Source organism: Rana temporaria, chromosome 4 (genome assembly GCF_905171775.1).
Source record: "Rana temporaria chromosome 4, aRanTem1.1, whole genome shotgun sequence".
NCBI lineage: Eukaryota > Metazoa > Chordata > Amphibia > Anura > Ranidae > Rana > Rana temporaria.
In genome coordinates this window covers 297,692,908-297,717,155 of record NC_053492.1, presented here as the reverse complement: position 1 = coordinate 297,717,155, position 24,248 = coordinate 297,692,908, and the positions used below count along the sequence as shown (strand labels likewise).

The 24,248-nt window shown below is 44.9% G+C and overlaps 1 protein-coding gene across 1 annotated transcript in view; it reads right to left on the bottom strand.

The window, feature by feature from the left end:
- The window catches only part of PEX7 (peroxisomal biogenesis factor 7), a 323,869-nt gene extending 314,255 nt beyond the window's left edge, over positions 1–9,614 (bottom strand). Inside the window, exons 1-2 of the mRNA XM_040350504.1 lie at positions 9,368–9,614; positions 3,903–3,960 (exon numbers count right to left, since the gene is read on the bottom strand). Of these exons, the coding sequence (XP_040206438.1) occupies positions 3,903–3,960; positions 9,368–9,494 (185 nt within the window). The 5' untranslated portion in view covers positions 9,495–9,614. The remainder of the gene's footprint in view (positions 1–3,902; positions 3,961–9,367) is intronic.
- Positions 9,615–24,248: the final 14,634 nt, after the last annotated feature.

Here is a 24,248-nt window from a genome sequence, read left to right as displayed (position 1 = left end):
AGTATTTGCAGTTACCTGTATAGGACCTTGAGAGATGGTCCCAATAGGAATCACGTGGTCAGCCATTGCAGGCGTGAGAGCTCCCCCAATTGTAGAAGGATATAAATCCAGAGGTTTAGTTGAACCCATAGAAGGAGGTAATGAGATGGGTAACAAAAGGGACGAGAATTGTTCGTCAAACTTAGTATCCCCAACAGATGTCTGAGGGCTTGTATGAGGAGGGGAGTCCATATCATAAAGAAACTCTTTGATGATTGTATGCTTGTTTTTTTTACCTTGTTTCCCCTTCATATATATGAAGTGTCAAAATAAATTTTCGATAACAGGACTCAATTAGCAATATATTGTGAAATCTGCAGTATACTTCTATATCAGCTCCTTTAGGTAGAACACTCTCGCCACGCTCATCAGTCAGCGGAGGTTAATCTCGCGAACAGCTAAAACCCAGCTTTGAGTATATAAGCAAAGGAAAAGACCATCTTCATGAGAATGTCATAAATCATATATCATTCAGATATCCTACTAGTGGTTAGGGAGATTCAAATTTGCTTCTCTCGTCGACAGACTTCGAACGGTGTGTAGGAACATCTCAGTGAATTTCCATTGTAGGAATAATCATAGTATAATCCGACGGTGTATATGACAGCCACTGAGAACTGTATCCAGTCGGTAGCCTAACTTTGATATCCGTGGATAGTCTCTTAAAGCAGTCAGGTGGTCAGTGTTTATAAAAATATACCTCAATATAGGAAGAAAAAAAAAAAAAAAAACACTACGAGGTTGTCAGATATCAATATTGTCATTTACAGTCCTGTACCCATATCCGTCACAGAATTGGGGTATTTTGGACCATTTGTGTAGTAAAATGTTGTGGTGTCTATACAATTAGATTTAATATGACACTGTCAGTATCTTGCAAGAAAATAGCTGGGTAATGGTATTAAGCTGTAATAAACGTGTAGGCCACAAGATGGCGTTGTCACCTCAATGGATGAATTCCAAAGTGCGTCTCAATCAGTTAATTCTTGTAGTCAGGTAGCCAGTTTGTGAGGAAGCAAATCAGGAAATGAAAAATCACCAGATAGGTATCATATATTGATAACAACAATAACAGTCCAGACCCTAAATCCTGCACAGTGGTGTGGTATCATGAATCCCATAGGTTGCAAACAGTTTCATGAGACTTCTGAGGAGAAGGCGTTTCAAGATATTATCAGGCCCTTGTAATTATATTGCTGGATGATGAACCTCTGTCCCCACACTGAGCTTTAGTCTCCTGAGGTGGATTATATGAGGATAGTGGCTAAGTACATCGGCTATCACCTCAAAAAGGGCTTAAATTATTTTTAAGCAAATGCGTAGGCCGCAAGATGGCGGCGGTACCTCCGTAGTTAGACTCCAAAGGACGCCTGAGGGCCTCTGATGGTAAGTATGGGGGCCTCCCCCAGTCACTGGCCAGATAATCGATCCGGACACCCCCCTCAAATCGGCATATTTCTGGTGGATGAGATCGGGTGACCCGTTTGGTCCGCTGTCCCAGCCCCACTCGATAGCGGCGTCTTATGTACCTTAGGCCTCAGAATGGCGCCGGCGGGACTCCAATAAATGGTGCAGATCCGAGCCGTGATCCACGAGCTGATGCCCGTATCAGACTCCCTGCCCAGAGCGGAGTTTCCTGGATGGACAAAGAAGCGGATGCTGCTCAATGGGCTTCACGATCCCCACTCGAGTCCGGGGTCTTCAGAAGATCCGCAGGCCTCAAAATGGCGATGACGCCACAGTATGATGAGGAGGCTCCGGTGCACTACAATGGACGGGTACACAGTCCTGCCCCCCAATACTGACATAGGGTTAGTCAGGAATAGTCCCTGAATCTGGATGTGGGGTTTTTGGGAGTGAGACGGTAATACCGGCAACGGATGGCTCCAGATTATATTCAGCTAGACGGAGCTGTACAGGAATGCGTCCATCGCCATCCTCGTCCGGCCACGCCCCTCTGAAATCGATTTCTAACCCACAATCAGAGTGAACCCATGTTCACTCTGATTGTGGGTTAGAAATCGATTTCATTTATTGGAGTCCCGCATGTGCCTTCCAATGAATCTAACAAGTGTGGGTTGCATGTTCCGACACAGACGATCTCCCTCCCTTCTACCCGACAGCACCAACCATGTTCGTTCTGGGTCCACCAATGAGCGATCCACCAGGATGCATGTTGTAGCAATCCTCTTCCCTCTGATAGCCAAGAGCTGACTTGTTAGTTCTACAAACACTCCCATCGATGTAGGTGTAAAACCCATCAAAGCTTCTGACGCACTGCATATGTTGGTGGTACTAAAAGGGTACCCTTTTATCTCTAGCTGTCTGTACGTGACCTATGCATTAGCTCCTTCACCTCCTCATGCCTCTGTCTATGGCCTGTATGTCACTGTGCACCATTACTGGGCTGCATGTTTTAACCCCATCCAATTAGGATGTTTTTTTTTTCATTTCCAAACAATGATGGCAAAAAAATTAGATCACCTTGAAGTGTCTACTTTTCAAAAAGGGGTAATTTTTTGTCTTAGCCCTGGTTCACACCAGTGTGATTTGTCAAAGTTGCCCCCCCACTTTTGCTAATGGAACAGTTTTAAACCGTTGTGACTTTGAAATAGGCTTCTACACTACTATTTTGCAATTTCATTGCCACTTGCATTGACTTCTGTTAAATGAAGTCACAAGCCGCAATGAAATGGCACATTTGGGCGGCTTTTAAATTGCGCAAAAGTAGCACACAATTTCAAAGCCGCACTGGTGTGAACCAGGGCTCACTGCTCTGGCATTTTTATTTTAACAAAAAGTTAGGGAAGCTATTTTTCTTTTCTATAGTAAAAATTTAAAAAAAAATTGTTGTTATTAAATAACATCAAAAGAAAGCTCAACCCTTGACATACATTCTCCCCAATATCCTTTTCCTCTCCGCCTTTTCTACACCTTCTCTCTTACCTATATATGGTTATGATAATTTTACTGGCAGATTTACCACATGTGCAGGCCATTTGTCTTTTACACCACTGTTTCTAGTGGTCTACTGGTTACTTGATTTACCATTGCTTCGCCCACTTTGTTTTTTTTTCTTGGGTTTTTCATTTTTTTTTTTTTTTTACATGTCTTAAAGATACCTAAGGCTGCGTACACACGATCAGTCCATCCGATGAGAACGGTCCGAAGTTAACCGATGAAGATGACCGTTGGTCTGATGTGCCAACACACCATAGGTTAAATAATCGATTGTGTCAGAACGCAGTGACGTAAAACACAACGACATGCTGAAAAAAATGAAGTTCAATGCTTCCAAGCATGCGTCAACTTGATTCTGAGCATGCGCAGGTTTTTAACAGATGCTTTTTACATACTAATGATCGGTTTTGACCTATCGGTTAGGCGTCCATTGGTTAAATTTTAAAGCAAGTTCCTATTTTTTTGACCGAAGGATAACTGACCGATGGGGCCCACACACGATTGGTTTGGACCGATGAAAACGGCCCTTCAGTCCGTTTTCATCGGTTTTGACCGATCGTGTGTATGCGGCCTAACTGATTCAGTTTCTGGGCTACATGTTCATCTAATGTTCTGATGACCCTAATGTATTCTTGTACACTCCATGGAAATGTGTTTCTCGTTGCCTATGTTTATTCACTATGGTCTAAAAATGCTTGAAACTTAATAAAACAGATTCAACATAAAAATAAAAAAAAAGAAAGATCAACCTGGTAAAAACTAAATATTATGAAATAATTTGGGTACAGTGTTGCATGACACTGTGACAGGGTACTGTCAGTACTATCACAGCACTGAAAACGGAAAAAATGGTCTGGTAATGAAGGGTATTACTAAAATGGTTATATAATAAAATACGTTACCTTTTAATGCAAACAAGTCCAGCTTCGTTTTGTTCTAATAAAAATAGAGTACCGCACCCTAAGGAAACCAGAGTAAACATTTTGAGTAAATATTCAGTCACTACATTCAGAGTAAAGTAAATAAACAATTCAAATTCTGTTTTGACAATACAGAGTCCCTTATAATGCGCCATTGTTATTAATCACATCATGTACAGTTTTTAATAACAGATTTTTAACGTCATTTTCTGCAAGATATAAACTCGCAAATATACTAATATGAATCAACACTTTTTAACTGACTGATCAAAAATTCACCCTAATGTATAAAGAATTCCAAAATAAAACAATAAAGCTTCCATGGTGCAGTACCAGAAGTCATATTATTGGTTTTTTTTTTTTTCTGCATGTTAGAAAATGACAATTTACATCTGATTTATGTGGGCAACATGTTGATTTATTTTTTATTTTTTTGCAGAATACCCTACAAATAAAAAAATGAAAAACTACAGAAAAATAATAGCCAACCGTCACGCTTATTTTATTTTAATTGTTTTTCGACCGCTGCTTAGGATAATTTGTCTAGCAGATTATCTGCTGCGCAATTAAAAAATGTTAGCCACAGTTTTTTTCCGGAGCCTGTGTTAGTTGGGTGAACAGTTTCTATGATGACTGTTGTCATCTTACCTATTCCTAGTTAGAAACAGAGCATTGTCGTATACTAGTATAGAAGCTACCAATACTGACCTCCAATTGTGAACTTTTTTATTTTTGTACTCACCGTAAAATACTTTTCTCTGAAGTTCACGGACGGACACAGCTCCAAATATTCTTGACAGTAGGGTTATGTTCCGTCTATCAAGAGAGGACTTAGTCCTCGCCTAATAGACGCACGGAAGATAACCCTAATGTCAAGATTAAATGAAGCTGTGTCCGTCCATGGACGAAAGAGAAATACTAGTTTTTGTGCAGTCTTGGTGACCCAATGTGCTCAGCACAGTCTCTGACTCAGAATAAGCATGAAGATCAGGAGATCTGTCTTCACTGTGACTTTCCTATAGGCATGCTTGTTTTAGGCTACATTGTAAAAGTCAGAAACAATCTCAATATCTAGTTACTGTAAATAATGTAATGTAAATAATAGCAATCTTAGGCTACTTTCACACTGAAGCGCTGGGTGCGTCTGCGCTAAAGTGCAGCTTTTAGCGGCGCCTTACCGTCGTTTTTGCCACGATTTTTGCCCGTTAGCGATGCGGCTTTAACCCTCGTTAGTGGCCGCATCGACTGGCAATGCAAGGCTTTCTCCCTGGTGTGGAGTGCCATGCTCGCCCCCTCCCTTGGACTACAGGAGAGTCAGGACGCTCTCTATGTTGCAGATAGAGAAAGGAGCTGTGTGTAAGTGGGCGTCCTGACTCTCCAGTAGTCCAAGGGAGGGGGCGAGTATGACGCTCCACACCAGGGAGAAAGCCAGAAAGCCTCACATTACTGTGTTTAGTTACAGACAAAAGAACAGGAAGTGATGATTTCTCAGAAGAAATAAGGACATTTAAAAGCAAAATCGAAGGATGAGGTAAGTGAAGGAGGACTGCACTAAGGTAAAGGAAGCTATTTAGGGAAAAAAATTGTACCTTTACAAACCCTTTAAATTGGGTCTAAAGGCTGGCACACACTGGGCAAATATTGGCTTGGTTTCAACAGTAACCGGCCAACATTTAGCCAGTGTGTATAGCTGCCTGTCCGGGTTCTGTCAAACACACATGCTGAAAAACCAGCAGCCAATCGGCAGCCAACAGCTGCTAGCACTGACCAGAGTGTTCTGTCGGGGGGTGGTCCCACTGTCATAACACAATATCTTAGAAGGGAGATCGCTGTACTAACATTGCATATATAATACAGCGAGATCCTCAATTTTTTTTTTTGTTCAACCCACTAGGTTGAACAAAAAAAAAACTGGCTGTGTGTACCAGGCATAATACTACATTCACGCTAGCCTACCTGAAATTCATTCTTCCCAGATCAAGTCCTCCTGTGTTTAGATGTACATGCAGCAGTCAAAGTATCTTTGGCTGCAGTTGCAATTTAGAAAAGGAAAAAGAACAAGCTTTCCATACAGGGATTTCCACACCAGTGTAACTTGTCATCCGATTTGACAGTTCCAAATCGAATGAGTCGAAACCCATTGCCGGCAATGGACCCGTGTCGCTGCAATTAGGAAAAAGGTTCATTGCACTTGAACCAGGGCTTATGCAGGTATACTGTGAACTCATGGATCAGGGTTTTGAACTTCATGGTCACTCCAAGAAGAACAGACAAGGCACAGTAATATTCCACACCAAGAATGTGTCACTTCTCAGATAAAATGTGCACATGTAGCGTGACAACCAAATTTAGGGTTAGGAGAATCACCAGTGTGATTTTTTTTATTTATTTTTTGGCTCATGGAACTACAAATGCATTACTATGATTTGAACAATCAAAGCAAAACTTGTGTGGCATAGAATAACACCAGCATGCAATGGTATATACAATGGAAGGAATATGATAAAAGCAAAACTCTTTCTCACGTTTTTCCCATTCATAATTGTGTTAAACCTTTTTATGGCTGAATCAATCTGCTAATTATTATAAGGCTTTTTTTAAGGCTGGGTTAAAATCCAATACCGATGTTGTTTTGCAGCAGGGGTCCATTGCGTCCCTGTTCTCCGTTTCAGTGATGAATCAGGGCCAAATTTTTGCCTGAATTTGGGCCTGAAACAGAGCCAAAGACGCACAGCTATCCTGTGCAAGCCGCTTCACAGCCGCAACAGAGATATGTGAACCGGCTTCATAGAGAGCCGGTCACAATCGCCTGTCATGTGAATTGGATGCCGTAAAATCTAAATCCAATTCGCATGGGTGTGAACCCCGCCTGAAACAGGCAGCAAGCCCTTGGCACCCCTCTGAAAAATTGATCTGCAGTAGAATTGACAGGCAGATGGTAGGCAATAAGTCGTCCCCTCACCACCTGTAATAAAGTAGAAGTAAAGATTAATATAACTGAAGTTTAAAACACTGCTTCCCCCCCTCCTCATACACACGCTGACTATTGTTTGTAAAATAGCTCTGTGTTTCGTTTATATCCTGCAAAGTGGTCATGCAATCTCTAAGCTCTGGCTCCACTGTGGCAGTGAGTGGCTGCTGCATCTGAGGGGGAGTGTCAAAAACGGGTGGGACAATGGAAGCCTACAGGGGATATGACAGCTTTGGGAATTTAAGGAGAAGTAACAACTTCCTGTGTGGAAGTGGGACACAGGAGTGCACTTGGTTCTCTGCACTTCTGTGACCCGTATTCTGTCGAATGATGTCACTCAGCTGGTCCAGGCTCTGAAGGGATCCTGACTTTAATGACATGATCCACTAGGATGCCTAAGCAGCAACTGGCTCCTCTCAGAATGCTGCTGAGAGCCTAAGCCAGCCTCTCCATCTCTCTCCACAACATGGTGCTACAGTGAGCGCTGGAAGGCCATAGCAGAGAGCCGGTGACTGTACAGTCACTATTCTCTGCTCACTGACAACTGAGCAACTAGCGGTTGCTAATTTCTTGGTGTAGAGGCGGCAGGGAACAGGTGCAGTATCCATCTAAGTGAGTATGTAAGTTTATTTTTTAAATCCCAAACTTGTCTTTTAAGCACCATTGTTTAGTTGCTCGCTGACACTATGGCTCCTTTTACATGAACGCATCTCCAAAGTCACACGATTTCCTGTTACTTTGATCTGACTTTACATTCTCTGGACCAAAGTCGCATCAAAAAACAAACCAAAGTAGTGCAAGAACCTTTTCTGAAGTTCCATTGACTTCTAGTGTCAGTAGGAACGGCTCTCATAAAAATACACTGAATGTCTTGGGGTCTCACAAGTTGGACCCCAAGTTGCGCAAGTGTGAACGGAGCCTAAGGTGTTGCAGCTTACAAAATCTTGTGGCCGCACCAAAGGGAATAAAAGAGGTATTAACATGGAGCTATTTTACAAACAGTATGCAGCATGTGTATGAGGAAGGGGGAAAGCAACATTTAAATCTGGGTTATATTAGCCTTTACTTCCACTTTAATACTGAAAGTGAACGCTTACACCTGCAGTGTGGAAGCAGTAAATATAGATTGAGCACACCTTGACTTCTTGCTATTTTTTTTATAACCCATATGTGCAGTGGCAAGAGGGTTGGCTTTAATGCCCACATGCTGCACATATACATTTATGGGCTGCAGAGCTTTCAGTGCTGAAAGCATGCTCACTGTTCGCTCCCAGCACAGTGACCGGGCTGTCAAAGACAGCTCTCAGTCACCACTCACATTTGATAGCCAGGAGACCTGGTTCCTAATCATGTGACCACTATAACATCCAATCACAGTGGTCACATGCAACCCAGATGGAAGGGGTTAAAATAGCACAGCGGTGGGACAACGTTGTACATATGCCGCAAAACCAAAAATTATACCATGGGCAGTTAGGCATTGAATGCAACCCGTTCAAGCGAATGGGGCCGCACTGGATCTACAAGCCAATCAATAGCCACTCGGTTGTGGCACTGTATTACTATGGAAAAACCCCATTTGGCTATCAAAAAAAAAAAGGCATTCAGGAGTAATTCGCAACTCCACGTGCCCGCTCCCGCCAGGAAGCTGACACTGCACAGTGCTAATGACAGGCAGTGAGAAATTTGGCAATCCGCGGCTGCACAGATCAGGAAAGGTCTCACTACCTGTAATTAGCCCTGTGCAGCGTCAGCTTCCTGGCGGGCGCGTAGAGTTGCGAACACGCCTGAGCCCATCCTGATTCAGGAAGTGGAGGATCTCCTCCTGAGAGCCTGGCAGCGGCTCCCGGATCGCTCCCTGAATAGTGACAGGCGGCAGATGGCTTTTCGGAGACAGCCACAAGTTTACGGGTCTATTCCCACCAGGTGACCGCAAGACAAGGCGAAATAGTGCCTGGTTCACACCGCTTGCTAAAAAACACCCTGCCATACTTTTTTGCAGCGCAGTGTGAGGCAACGCACAACCACGCAGACAAAAGCACTTAATAAAATGTCACTGTGTGACATTTCAATAAAGTTAAAAAAAAATAATGAAAAGTGCAACATGCCGTGACCGATGTATCTGCAGCGCGCACACCTGTGTGAATGGACCATAAGTGGTTGTCGCCCAGTTGCCCCTATTTACTTGAATGGCGCTGCAGCTGTACTGCCCGCCAAACGCGACTAGGGAGATTTTACTTTTGCCGTGGCATGGCAACATATGTACAGCCCTGATTGGCTGCTTGCTCTTTAGGTGGACGGTCAGGTGGCATAAAACCACAAATCAATCACTCTCTGACTACCCCTGTGAACCTATACAAGTTATACCCAGAAATCTCCTAGGAGAGAGCTTTGCATTCAATGACAGCACGAGCTGAGCCCTAATCACAGGGAAGCCAGCCTGGTTTACAATAGTGATGAGTAGAGCCTCCTTCACCTGATATGCCATAGTTCTGGGAGGCTGCACATGCCAGCCTGGATGGGACGTATGGAGAGAACTCCACAGCATAGCCGTGCCTGGCAGGGAGCCTGAGAGCTCGGGTCACACCGCCAGCTGATGCCATAACCTGCTACTCAGCATAGCCACCCGCAGCGCGTCTGTATCGGACCGAACAGCGGCTGTCTACATTAGGCGTAATGGGAAATGACGTGCTTGTGTACTATGAACCATAACATACAGCGCAGCAATGCCTGTGTTTCCTATCAGCGGAAGAGCGAGGCATTATGGGAAAGCAGAGCTTCCACAACAACACTGACGTTTATCTCACAGCTAGTTGCCTCGGGACCAATAAAACAAGTGAGCGTATTGGCCATTGCGCCCTCTGGCGGTACCAGGGTGTACTGCTTTACAAATGTACATTTCTACAGCATGCATACCTCCCAACTTTTTGAGATGGGAATGACTGAGGGACGCTTATTAGCAAATATATGTAGGTATAGGACACGCCCGCTTAAAGGGGTTGTAAAGGTAAAAGTTTTTGTACCTTAAAGCGGGGGTTCACCCTAAAAACGAATTTTTAACATCAGAGCCAGCATACTAAGGACATTTACTTACGGCAGGTAATTTTTTTTTTCTCCGTACACACCTTGATATTCTGATTTGGTCCAGGGCTTCTGCGTTCTGATGACTCCGGGACTGGGCGTTCCTATCCCTGCCTCAGGGTTCCGATGACGTTCCTATCCTTCGGTTCAATGATTGACAGCTTGTGAAACAGGTGACCTGTCGCACAACGCGCATCACCAGATTTCCGGAAATAGCCGAGCTGCGATCGGCACTATACGGAGCCTGCGCCCGCCGTGTAGAGCTGACTGCGCAGGCGCCGTATAGTGCCGACTCGCAGCTCGGCTATTTCCCGACATCTGGTGACCATGTCAGGGACCACCAGTGCCACTTGTCAGGGACCACCAGTGCCACTTGTCAGGGACCACATGTCAGGGACCACCTGTGCCGCTTGTCAGGGACCAAATGTCAGGGACCACCAGTGGCACTTGTCAGAGACCACCAGTGGCACTTGTCAGGGACCACCAGTGCCACTTGTCAGGGACCACCAGTGCCACTTGTCAGGGACCACCAGTGCCATTTGTCAGGGACCACCAGTGCCGCTTGTCAGGGACCACATGTCAGGGACCCCTATGTCAGTGACCACCTGTGCCGCTTGTCAGGGACCACCAGTGCCACTTGTCAGAGACCACCAATGACACTTGTCAGGGACCACCAGTGCCACTTGTCAGAGACCACCAATGACACTTGTCAGGGACCACCAGTGTCGCTTGTCAGGGACCCCTATGTCAGTGACCACCTGTGCCGCTTGTCAGGGACCACATGTCAGGGACCACCAGTGCCGCTTGTCAGGGACCACATGTCAGGGACCCCCAGTGCCACTTGTCAGGGACCACAATGTCAGGGACCACCAGTACTGTTTGTTAGGGACCACCATGCCAGGGACCACCATTTCAGGGTTCACCGTGGGGCCACCATGTCAGGGACCACCAGTGTAGAATGGGGATTATTATCAGTAATTACTTGTATGACACAGTGGGGATCTCCCACTGTGTCAGGTATTGTATGGGAAAACACAGATCACTGATGCTTTGCCCTGGGGGGTGGGACATCAGCGATCGGTGTTCTCATATAACAATATCTGACACAGTGGGAGATCCCCACTGTGTCATACAAGTAATTACTGATAATAATCCCCATTCTGCACGGAGATAGCAGGCAGGTGGCAGCGGGGGGATGGATTGGAGGGGCAGTGACTGGCAGGGAACAGAGGAGGAGGAGAGAGGAGAAGGAGGACACCTCCTCCATGGGCACAGACCAGGGGCTGGGAAACCCCTTCTACCCACTATATGTCTGCTTCCTCCCTGCTCATTTTCTAATGACTACAAGGGGGCGTGTCAGACCGCTGGCTGAGCTGAGGAGAGGGCTAGAAGCCAGCGGTCTTACAAACATGTCAGCAGGCAATGACAGTTTTTCAACAAGTTCAGCAGCCTATTACAGAGGAACTACAGAGCTCAGAAGAACATGGATGACACAGTTGGTGAAGGTAGGAGATCAGCAACAAGGACATGGAAAAAAGTTTTTGGTCGGAGTTCTGTTTTAACAAATTTTTTATGCGTTTTGGTGCATTTTTGATGCCTTTCTGGATGCATTCCAGGTGGGGTTTTTTTCATTGTACTGGGGTCCGGTGCATTTTTGATGCATTTTTAATGCTTTTACAGCATTCCAGTTCAGTCTTGTGCAGGAAAAATGCAGAATGTTGTACTTTTGCATGAATCTATTCAGTGCATATAGGGGGTGGCCTGAAGAGAGGGGGCTGCGCCCAGGCACCCCTAATGGACGGGCCTCCCCTGACGGATGGCTACATAGCATTTCTCAGGGGAAGGCTTCCTAATGGTGACAACCGTGCACCATGTTGCATAATGTGTGTTCAGCGTGTTGAAATGAACACTTGTAGTCTCCACCAAAAGCCTGCATGACATGGTGACAATGCAGGAGCACAACTGGGAACAATGACAGAGAGCTGTCACCTTTTAAAGCAGGCCTTTCCCAAAAATTTACATCAGCACGCATTTCTGCATGCTGGTATGAAACCCCCTAAAAAATGAATTCCTGACGCTTTGCTTGTCTTTTATATTTACCCACTTACTGGTTTCCATAAGGCAATGGAGACGTAGCCCTGGCCACGCTCAAGCCCCCTAGGAAGGCAACATCATCATTGTCTTCTAGGGTTGCCCCCTTTTCTTCCAGCCAAACCTGAACACTTTAGCAGCTTGGCACACCCTTGAGTGCCCCAAGGAGAGTGGTAATGCAGTGCGCATAGCGTGCCGCAGCAAACAGTGGGTGCGGCTAAATTGCTCTTGCTGACATCATCTGCCTCCCAGTGATGCCACACCTGCCCCCAGACAGCCATCTGAAGCTCCCGGATGGCAACAAATTTGTGTGTGACTATCTTGGTTACTTGAGGAGCCATAGCCCGGTCTGAATAATGTGTCCAGGTTTCAGTCTGCCTGAAACCCGGACACATAATTCAAAACCCAAACTGTCCGGGGAAATCCCAGACAGGTGGCAACCCTCTTGTCTTCAGGCAAATCTCCTACCTAAACTATGAAGAATTGGGTCCACCTGGTCTTGGTATGGACCACAGGTACCCCAGTCGACATGAGGAGTCTTGCGCCCTGGGGCTCAGGATTCTTTCTCTTCGGAGGAGGACCATGTGAACACTCTGTGCAGTTTTTTGTGTTCTTCACTTTTTTGTAACAATTGCATGAAGCGTCATATAGAGCTTGCAGGAGGTGACACACATGACTTCATATGCTTCATTTTGTGAATGTGCAGTATTAAGCCCGCGTTCACTTTGGAGTGACTTGTCATGCGATTTGACAGTCCAAAACGTATGACAAGTCGCATCCTATTGCCGGCAATCATACTGTTCAATTTGGTGCAACACTGACTTTGCGGTGCCATATCAATTTGAAAAAGTAGTTCCTGCACTACTTATGGCGTAGACATATGTGCATGAAGCAACATAGATGTCTTCCAAGTCGCACCTGAAGTTGCACAGACAAGCAGATTTGAAATTGTGCGATTTCAGATGAAGTTGCACCTTTTTAAAGCCACAGGCGATTGGAATGAGGGCTAAATAAGGTTTCACAAAGGAGACACAAAAATGAGGACTAAAGCAAGTGCCTGAGCAAGACCTTTATTGGCAGAATCACAGATCATTTTAAAGAAAGCTGCAGATTTAAGGCCCATTCCCCTACTTTATGTAGTGCATAGCAACACGCCGCAGTGTTAAATTGCATTCTGCCCTCATTTTTTTTCAGCACACACCAATGTGACATGATGTGAAACATTGTGACGTGAGGTAAATTTCCCTATGAGTTGTGACTGGGTTTTTAAATGCTGCACAACAAGATTGGTGTAAATGTTAGGGCCACAAAAGAAAAAGCCAGAAAGGTGGCCCTATGGGATTGCCACCCTAGCAACCATTTGTTTTACATTATTATATTCTTGATAGAGGGCTTGCTGACTCTTAGGTCCATGTCTCTCTGAGGGGTTTTGCTGGTTATTTCTGTTTTGTGTTTCAGGTAACAAGCTGCCTGCTGTTGCTAAGAGGATTTACCTCAGCTGCTGGGCAGATCACTCAGCTGGGCACCATCTTTATGAGGTAACTTCGTATATACAGTATCCCCCTCTCTCTCTATGTATATACTGTATCTTCCCTCTCTCGGTTTACTGTACCACCTCTCTCTGTAGCTACTGTATGCCCCCTCCCTCTCTCTGTAGATACAGTATCCCCCTTTCTCTCTATGTATATACTGTATCTCTCCCTCTCACTGTGTACTGTACCCCCTCTCTCTGTATATACTGTATCCCCCTCCCTCTCTCTGTATATATTGTATACCCCTCCCTCCCTCTCTCTGTATACTGTATCTCCTCTCTCACTCTCTGTATATACTGTATCCCCCTCTGTCTCTCTCTGTATATACTGTGCTCCCCCTCTTTATATACTTGTAGCACCCACTCCAATTCTGGGGGACGCTATTTCAAATTTAGGGGAAGTCTGGGCCAGTTCTTGGGCCCAAACCTGTTTGATTAACCCAAATTTGTCTCTGTTCTGGCTGTGGTACTACTTGGTAGTTTCCCCTGTTGCCTGCAGGTGGTGTTGCCACCCTGGCCTTATGTTGGAACGCAGGTGTACCATGGTGTGTTGGGTGTCCCTTCTCTGCAGTGGTGCAGTGGGAGTGGTGACCCCGCTGTGCATGCTGGGGAGGGGTACTTAAGGGACAAACGCCATTGATCGGGTTCTTCCTCGCCTCGCGGCCTCTCCTGGCGCGAGAGGTGTGTGTGTGTGAGCTTCGGGGCCACGTTGGCCCGGAGTAATGCTACTGTGGAGTGGGCCCGGCTACGCTGACTGGGGCCTACAATCCTAAAGGGGATCCCAAGCTGTCGGTCCACAAGGGAGGAGGCTATCTTGATGAAGGAAACCGGGGGAGGACCTGCCCTGGAGGAGACCGGCAAAGTGCTAGTGTCTCGGGTGAGGCCTGGTGACCCAATTAAGGAGGGATCCACTACATTAAAAGCCCTGCAGTCTGCCGGTTCTGGCTTAAAGGCTCTTTTACTGCTCGGCTGGAGGTTCGGGACTTTGAAATCCTGTGGCAGAGGATTCCTGGATGCATCCAAATGTATTTAAAGGTCTGTGGCAGAGACCCAGCTCATTCCAAGAGGTCTGTGGCAAAGACCATCTGGACATTAGTTTGTGCATCATCCCGGCTGCTAAGCCAAGTGAGAGGGAACTATCTGGGTGAGCAATACCCACTCAATAGCTGAGAGTGGAGACTGATTTATTCTGTACCGTGTGCCTGGACCTTCCCCTGCTCTTCTCCTCCCTCCTGCTTTCTCTATTTCAAGTTACCTTGCAGTAAAAAGAAATAAAACCTAACTGTTGGAGGTTTTACATCGGTCTGGACATTGCATTTATTTATGGACATTCCCACCCTGACAACAAAGGTACAAAGGTAACGTGCAAACCCAAAATTTAACCAGCAGCTCCTACGGGGGTAGTGCTACATACTGTACCCCCTCTTTCTCTGTATACTGTATCACCCCCTCTCTCTGTATACTGTATCTTCCCTCTCTGCATATACTGTATCACCCCTCTCTCTCTCTGAGAAATAGATGAGGGAGGTGTACAATATATACAGAGAGAGAGAGAGGGGGGATATCGTATATACAGAGAGAGAGAGAGGGGAGAGATACATATATACAGAGAGGGAAGATACATAATACAGAGAGAGGCGGAGATACAGTATACAAAAGAGAGGAGCGGAGATACAGTATATACAGAGAGAGGGGAGATACAGTATATACAGAGAGAGAGGGGGGATACAGTATATATAGAGAGGGAAGATACAGTATACAGAGAAATAGATGAGAGAGGGAGATACAGTATATACAGAGAGAGAGGGAAGATATAGTATACAGAGAAATAGATGAGAGGGAGGGGGATACAGTATATACAGAGAGAGAGAGGGGGTACAGTAAACAGAGAGGGGGGAGATACACTATATACATAGAGAGAGAGGGGGGATACTGTATATACAGAGAGAGGGAGGGGGATACCGTATATACAGAGAGAGAGGGGGTACAGTAAACAGAGAGTGGGAGGAGACACATTATTTACATAGAGAGAGGGGGATACTGAATATACAGAGGGAGGGAGGGGGATACAGTATATACATAGAGAGGGAGGGGATACAGTATATACAGAGAGAGAGGGAGATACAGTATATACATAGAGAGAGAGGGGGATACTGTATATACAGAGAGAGGGAGGGGGATACCGTATATACAGAGAGAGAGGGGGTACAGTAAACAGAGAGTGGGAGGAGACACATTATTTACATAGAGAGAGGGGGATACTGAATATACAGAGGGAGGGAGGGGGATACAGTATATACATAGAGAGAGAGAGGGAGGGGATACAGTATATACAGAGAGAGAGAGAGGGGGATACTGTATATACAGAGAGAGGGAGGGGGATACAGTATATACAGAGAGGGAGATACAGTATATACATAGAGAGAGAGGGGGATACTGTATATACAGAGAGGGGAGGGGGATGCAGTATATACAGAGAGAGAGGGAGGGGATACTGTATATACAGAGAGAGGGAGGGGGATACAGTATATACAGAGAGGGAGATACAGTATATACATAGAGAGAGAGGGGGATACTGTATATACAGAGAGAGGGAGGGGGATGCAGTATATACAGAGAGAGGGGGAGATACAGTATATACATAGAGAGAGAGGGGGATACTGTATATACAGAGAGGGAGTGGGATACAGTATATACAGAGAGAGGGGGTACAGTCAGGGCCGATCCGCCCTATAGGCTCACTATGCAAGCCGCTTAGGGCCCCGTAAAGCTGCGGAGGGCCCCGCCTGGTGAGAAGTAATTTTTGGCCCCTCACCCCGCTTCTCAACTCGCTGGCTGCATGGGAGAAGAGGTAAGAAGTCAGCACCCCCTCCCCCAGCTTCTCAACTCTTTAATCTTTAATGTGACATGTCACCGTCGGCAGCGCTTCTCAACTTTAATGTGACATGTCATTTTGCTTAGGGCCCCAGGGAGGTCAGGATCGGCACTGGATACAGTAAACAGAGAGAGGGAGGAGATACAGCATATACACAGATAGAGAGAGAGAGATAGGGGAATACTGTATATACAGAGAGAGGGAGGGGGGATGCAGTATATACAGAGAGAGGGGGTACAGTAAACAGAGAGAGGGAATAAACTGTATACAGAGAGAGAGGAAGATATAGTATATAAAGAAATATATATTTGTATAAGGGCCCTTTTACACGGGGCGGATCAGTAATGATCCGCCTCCGTGTGTCCGTAAGCTCAGCGGGGATCGATCCGTAAATCCCTGCTGAGCCATCGGATGACAGGGCGGTCTCCGCACACTGTGCAGGGACCGCCCTGTCTTTTCTCCGCTCTCCCCTATGGGGGATCGGATAAACACGGACCGTGTGTCCGTGTTCATCCGATCCGCAGACGGAAGAAAAAATAGGGTTTTCTTCCGTCTGCAAAATCGGATGTTTGCGGAGGCGGACAATTACGGGTGTCAGCAGATGTTTATCCGCTGACACCCGCAATCACATAGGGACCAATGTATGTCCCGTTTTCATCCGCAAACGAATGGATGAAAAAGCGGACATACGGTCTGCACGTCTGAAAGGGGCCTAATTATATAAAATATCAATAAATCCATTGAAAAGTATTTTTTCTATCTTATCTTCTTAACATTTGGTAGTCATATCCCAAAAATTTCTAAGAAGTATTTGTTTTTTTATCTCATGGGAAAAATTTGAGAAATAATGTATATATCATACAATCATTCCATAAACATATACTGCATATATCATTTGAGGAAAATATGCTTATAAAACAGTTTACCATTTGTCAGTAAAAAAATATGTCCCCGGATTTCATTTAACCACTTAAGGACCGCCTCCTGCACATATACGTCGGCAGAATGGCACAACTGGGCACAGGCACGTACATGTACGTTGCCTTTAAGAGCCCAGCCGTGGGTCGTGCGCACGCGACCCGGTCCGAAGCTCCACGGCCGCGGGACCTGCGGACCTGATCGTCGCCGGTGTCCCGGGATCGGTCACAGTAGCTGAAGAACGATAAGAGGTGGGTGTAAACACACCTTCCCCGTTCTTCACAGTGGCAGTGTCATTAATCGTCTGTTCCCTCATATAGGGAAAGACGATCAATGATGTCACAGTTAGAAACACATATGAGGTCACACTTAACCCCTACAGCGCCCCCTAGTGGTTAACTCCTAAACTGCAATCATCATTTTCACAGTAATCAATGCATTTTTATAGCATTTTTTGCTGTGAAAATGACAATGGTCCCAAAATTGTCCGATGTGTCCGCCATAATGTCACAGTCACAAAAAAAATCGCTGATCGCCGCCATTAGTAGTAAAAACAAATTATTAATAACAATGCCATAACACTATCCCCTATTTTGCGCAAACCAATCGTTAAACGCTTATTGCGATTTTTTTTTACCAAAAATAGGTAGAAGAATATGTATCAGCCTAAACTGAGGAAAACATTTTTTTTTTTTATATTTTTTGGGGATATTTATTATAGCAAAAAGTAAAAAAAAATCGATTTTATTTATTATTATTATTTATAGCGCAAAAATCAAAACCGCAGAGGTGATCAAATACCACCAAAAGAAAGCTCTATTTGTGGGGAAAAAGCACACCAGTTTTGTTTGGGAGCTATGTCGCATGACCGCGCAATTGTCAGTTAAAGCGACGCAGTGCCGAATCGCAAAAAGGGGCGAGGTCCTTAACCTGCATATTGGTCCGGGTCTTAGGTGGTTAAAAAATCTGGTCACCTTAGCCTAGTCCCACTGTCATTGTGTCATTGTCAATTAAGCGTTTCATATTGATGTAATAATTTAAAAGAGACAGCGCACCCAACCAGCTATAGTGACATTTCTTTGGGTGTTGATGTATTTAAACACATTTTAGAGTGTTGCTTTCTCTGAGAGTCACAATTCTTTTCACTGAGTCATTTAATAGTCACCAAGTGCAGAAGTTTTTTACACAATCGAAAAACACAGTGAGGCTGCGGATCGAGCACACACAAGTGCCCCATAGCAGCAAAGAGGAGGAGCCAGGGGCGCTGTCAGGGGACCTGAGAAGAGGAGGATAAGGGCTGCTCTGTGCAAAACCATTACACAGATTAAATAAGTATAACATGTTTATTATTTTAATGAAAAAAAATTAAAGCTTTACAATCACTTTAAGGGGCAAGAGATTTTAAAATTGAGAATTTGACAATTATATTGGAGACTAGAGAAAGGCCTAATACTAAAGTATAGATTGTGAGGGCAGAACAACACTTCTGAATAGAGCACATCCTCTAGCTCTGGATAACAGGAAAGAATTCCCTATATATTTTGTGAGGGGAATGTGTAGGAATATAAAGTTAATTAAAAATGTATATAAAATTCCCTGAGAACTTGATATCTTTTCCTAGTTAAAGTGGAGTTCCACCAAAAAATTGAACTTCCACTTATTGGAACCCCTTTGCCCTCCGTGTCACATTTGGCACCTTTCAGGGGGGAGGGGGGAGCAGATACCTGTCTAATACAGGTATTTGCTCCCACTTCCTGGCATAGATCACCTCGGTGATCTAAACCACTTCTGGCGCCTACTCAGTCTGTACCCCCCGCTGTCTTCTGGAAAACACACAGCTCCCAGAACACAGCGGGGGACCAGTAGCTGCTGGCTTTTAATTTTTTTTTTTTAAAGTGGGACCCCCGCTTTAAAGGGGTGTTCCAGGCAACCCCGGGCAAAAAAATAAATAAATAAAAGCCAGCAGCTACACATACTGCAGCTGCTGGCTTTTAATAAATGGAGACTTACCTGCCCTGGAGTCCCTCGATGTTTCACATCAGCTATCGGGTGCTGCCGTCGCCATTGCAGGTAAGGGAACCCGGCAGTGAAGCCTTTCAGCTTCACGCCGGAAACCCTACTGCGCATGCGCGAGGCCCCGCTCCTCTCTCCTATTAGCCCGGCGGCCAGGGGAGGAGGAGGAGGGAGCTGCGCGGTGACGTCACGGCCGCGGCCAGACTCCAGGAAGTGGAAAAGGATACCTGTCCGATGAGCGGAAGTTCCACTTTAGGGTGGAACTTCGCTCTAAGGGGAATGTTTCATTACAGGATTTAGTTGTATATCCTGTTCTTGGGGTGAAGCTAGAAGACCCCTGATGTCTCCATTGAGAGGACCTTGTTGTCACTACTGTCACATAAGGGGCTTGTCAGTACATACATATATACATGGTTAGGACACATGGAAGTACATAAACACCTATTACACATCCCTACACACACCAGAAGTGGAAGAAGTAGCCATAGAGCCCCTTCCAGCCTGTGCATCCAAGGGGTAATGACCCCCGGTCATGAAAGGATTTAATATAAGAGGAAGCAATTCAAATGTAAATATACCACATTTCTATTGTGTGTTTATGAAAGTATAATTATGGACCTATACACATTTTTTCCTTTTCCACTTATATACACTCTGATTAAACCAAGAGTCCTTTGGTAAAAATCAATTGGCCAGAAGTGAAGATCTAGTGATCCTCTCGTTCATTCGCTGACACACTTTTGACCAAGAGATTCCAAGCCTGCCCACCACGGACGGCAAGGTAGACTCTTCTAGGGCAGGACCTACACTAACTACACTAAGCTACCCTACTGGATGCTAGTCATCCTTTTTCTAATGTTGGGTGTATGTTTGTAGTACGGCCTCATCCTATAATCTGTGTGTGCGATCTACTCTCTCCTAATTTGGTTGTGTGTCTGTGTGCATCTCTCTAAAGCATGGAGCGGTCAGTTTATGTACATCTGGACGTCCTCAGTTAGTGTTAGTGTAGGTCAGTGCATGTATGTTGTGCAGTCATTGTATGTTGTCCAGTGTGTGTCAGTAAATAAATTTTAGTCCTGTTTGTACCTGGGCACGTTGCCAAACTCATCTGCAATTCAGAGTTCATATGTTTTATCTATATAGTTTTAAATTACATTTTTTCCTTTAGAAATGCCATTTTGCTGTGGCACTGTTATAAACATGAGAAATATGCGCTACTTTACAGGCATACTAAGGACATCCCCCAGGCACAATTTTTAAAAAAATATTTCATTTTCATTGTTTCACTTTAAGCATTATTAAAATCACTGCTCCCGAAAAAAATGCAGTTTTTAAATCGATACATGTCCCCTGGGGCAGGACCCCAAACACTTTTTATGGCAATAACTTGCATATAAGCCTTGAAAATTAGCAAAATTGATTTTTCACGTTCATGTCCCGTAGGATTTAACGGTGTTCACATGTTCGAACAAATGCCGTTCGCATGTTCTGCTGCGAACTAAACCGGGGGGTGTTTGGCTCATACCTAGCCAGCAATGTCACCAACCTTTTGGTAGTTTGTTCCAGTTGGTAAACACCTTTGTGGGAACAGACATACAAAATTACAAGTTTATGAGAATATATATTTTTTATATACCGGTATTATGTTTATGTCTTTGTTTCCATAATGTCTGAGTACTGCATAAAACAGTGATGGCGATTGCTCGGCACCCCAAATGTTTTGGAACTACATTTCCCATGATGCTCATGCACTCTACAGTGTAGTTGAGCATCATGGGCAATGTAGTTCCAAAACTTCTGGGCTGCCAAGGTTCGCCATCACTGGCATAGAGGGTTTAATAAATTGAATCCAGCAAGATGGGGAGGAAAACAAAATAACCATTCCAATGTTTAGATGAACACTGGGCTTAAAAAAATGCCAGTTCTTTTGGAAGAAAAAAAAATCTATCATATACTGCTCTTCTGTACAGGTGTTTAGGAGTGTTGAGGACCTGTATAAGGTCCTGGTTGGCTATGGGGCAAGAAATGAAGGGAAATGAACAGATGGCAAAAAATAAATTAACAGGGGCTACACCATCCCGTACTCTATCCAAAATGGAAAAATCCTACTACCTACCTGCCAGGTATAGGTGACTATGTCAGTGTCCCTTGTGTCTGCACCATCCCTATCATACCGGCAGCAGTGCAGCCGCTATATGGGGGCGCCGGACCGATTTGTCTTTTGGCCCAGTCCACCTCATACAGTAAGACTGGCGCTTCACTAAAAGTGTAGAGCAAAGCCGACGGGCAGGCCCGGACTTACCATTGGGATTGACTGGGCTCAAGCCCATGGGCCCCGCTCCAGGGCCCCGGACGGCAACCACCCTTTTTTATTTTTTGTTTATAAAAAAATATGTTTTTCTATATTATATATATATATATATATATATATATATATATATATATATATATATATATAATATTATTATTATTATTATTATTATTATTATTATTATTAAAGGGCCCAGGGGTCTCCTGGGCCCCCGGATGGCAACCCACTTTTTTTTTTTTTTTTTTTATAAAAAAAAAATCATTTTTTTTATATATATATATTTTTTTTTTATTAAAGGGCTCAGGAGGTCCCCAGGGCCCCATGTGGCAACCCCCCCTTTTTTTTATTTTATTTATAAATGTTAATTTTTTTATTTTTGTTTATATTTTTTATTTTTTATTAAAAGGCCCAGAGGTCCCCAGGGGCCCAGAGGCAACCTCCCTTTTTTTATGTATTTTTTTATAAATGTTTATTTTTTTATTAAAGGGCCCAGAGGTTTATTTTTTATTTTTATTAAAGGAAGGGCCCAGAGGTCCCCAGGGCCCCAGATGGCTACCCCCCTTTATATATATATATATATATATTTCTTTTTTTTTTCTTTTTTTCTTCTTTTTTTTGTATTTCAGGCGGTTCTCTGCTCCAGGGGGCCCATGCCTTAAGCTGTGTAAGGGGCCCCAAAATTCCTGATGGCGGCCCTGCGCATACCTCCCAACACGCACGGATTCTGTGGGACTTTCCCACACAGACAGCTTCTTCCCGCAGTCCCGCAAAAGGGTTAATTTTCCTGCATTTCAAGAGGAGGCAGCACAGGAGCAGGAGGAACCGGAGCAGTGTGTGGAGGACTGTGGCTGCTGAAGGGAAGAAAGCCGAGAGCCGGGCTAATGACAGTCTGTGGCCCCGGCTGTTGGCACAGGTGAGAAGCACTCCCCCCCGCTCAACAACTGCAAAACCCCCCCCCCGCTCAACAACTTTAAAACTTTAATGGTCCCCCCCCCCCCCCGGCTCAACAACTTTAATGGTCCCCCCCCCCCCCAATTCTCGGAACCAGGGGGCCCCTTCAACACTCAAGCCCAGGGGCCCCCACCACCCTAAGTCCTGCCCTGCCGACGGGGACTATTTTCATGCTGCCCCCTGCAAAGTGCTGCCCTAGGCCTGGGCCTTGTTGGCCTAGGCCAGGATACAGCATTGTCTACAACTGTTGAATCTTCGGGCTGGTCCACCAAATATGGAACATAATTGGTAAGAACCCTGGTCCACTAAAAGAGTGTACAACGGAAAAATACTACAACGTGTCCCTAGATCACGCAAACACCTATTATAAGTGATAGGAGATCCACCTGATCCTAACAAAGCATCTCTAAATAATGAGTGATCTGATCTTGAGCAGGGCATTTGTAAAGTCTCCAGAAAGTGGGAGGGTGTCTGATTCCTTTGTGGTCTATAAAACAGGCTATTCTGTAGAGGACACGTGCATTTTCTAACATGATGGTGTAAAACAAATTATTTTTTTTACTTACCTGCATAGCATCTTTAAAATTGGCATACTTACTTACTTTATTTTATGGTGGATTCACACAAACATTTTCATCCTACTTTCTTGTGCTTGGTACTGAGCTACCATATCTTTGATGGGGAGATTGTCGTCATAGCAATTCAGGAGTCTGTAGCAAAGACAAATTCCTACCACTGCTACAATCAGAAAGATCAAGCCCCCAATCCACACCCATGTAGTAAGGTGGGCTCCACTCTCCTGGATCCACCCTCTGTCCTTAATGTGGTCATCTGGGAATGATTTTTTGTGGTCATTATCCACCTGCTGATTTTCATCATCATACATAACGAGAAAGCCATTCTTATATATGTTCTCTTGGGTAGCAGAGTCTTCTTGCCCACTCTGCTCATTTACGTTCATTTCACGGATGTCTTCCAAGCCTTGCTCTTCCATGTCCTTCTCTTTCTTTCCCTGCTCTTCCATGTCCTTCCCTTTCTTTCCCTGCTCTTCCATGTCCTTCCCTTTCTTTCCCTGCTCTTCCATGTGCTTATTTTTCTTTCCCTGCTCTTCCATGTGCTTATTTTTCTTTCCCTGCTCTTCCATGTCCTTCCCTTTCTTACCCTGCTCTGTCATGTCCTTCCCTTTCTTTCCCTGCTCTGTCATGTCCTTCCCTTTCTTTCCCTGCTCTTCCATGTCCTTCCCTTTCTTTCCCTGCTCTTCCATGTGCTTATTTTTCTTTCCCTGCTCTTCCATGTCCTTCCCTTTCTTTCCCTGCTCTGTCATGTCCTTCCCTTTCTTTCCCTGCTCTGTCATGTCCTTCCCTTTCTTTCCCTGCTCTTCCATGTCCTTCCCTTTCTTTCCCTGCTCTTCCATGTGCTTATTTTTCTTTCCCTGCTCTTCCATGTCCTTCCATTTCTTTCCCTGCTCTTTCATGTCCTTCCCTTTCTTTCCCTGCTCTTCCATGTCCTTCCCTTTCTTTTCCTGCTCTTTCATGTCCTTCCCTTTCTTTCCCTGCTCTTCCATGTCATTCCCTTTCTTTCCCTGC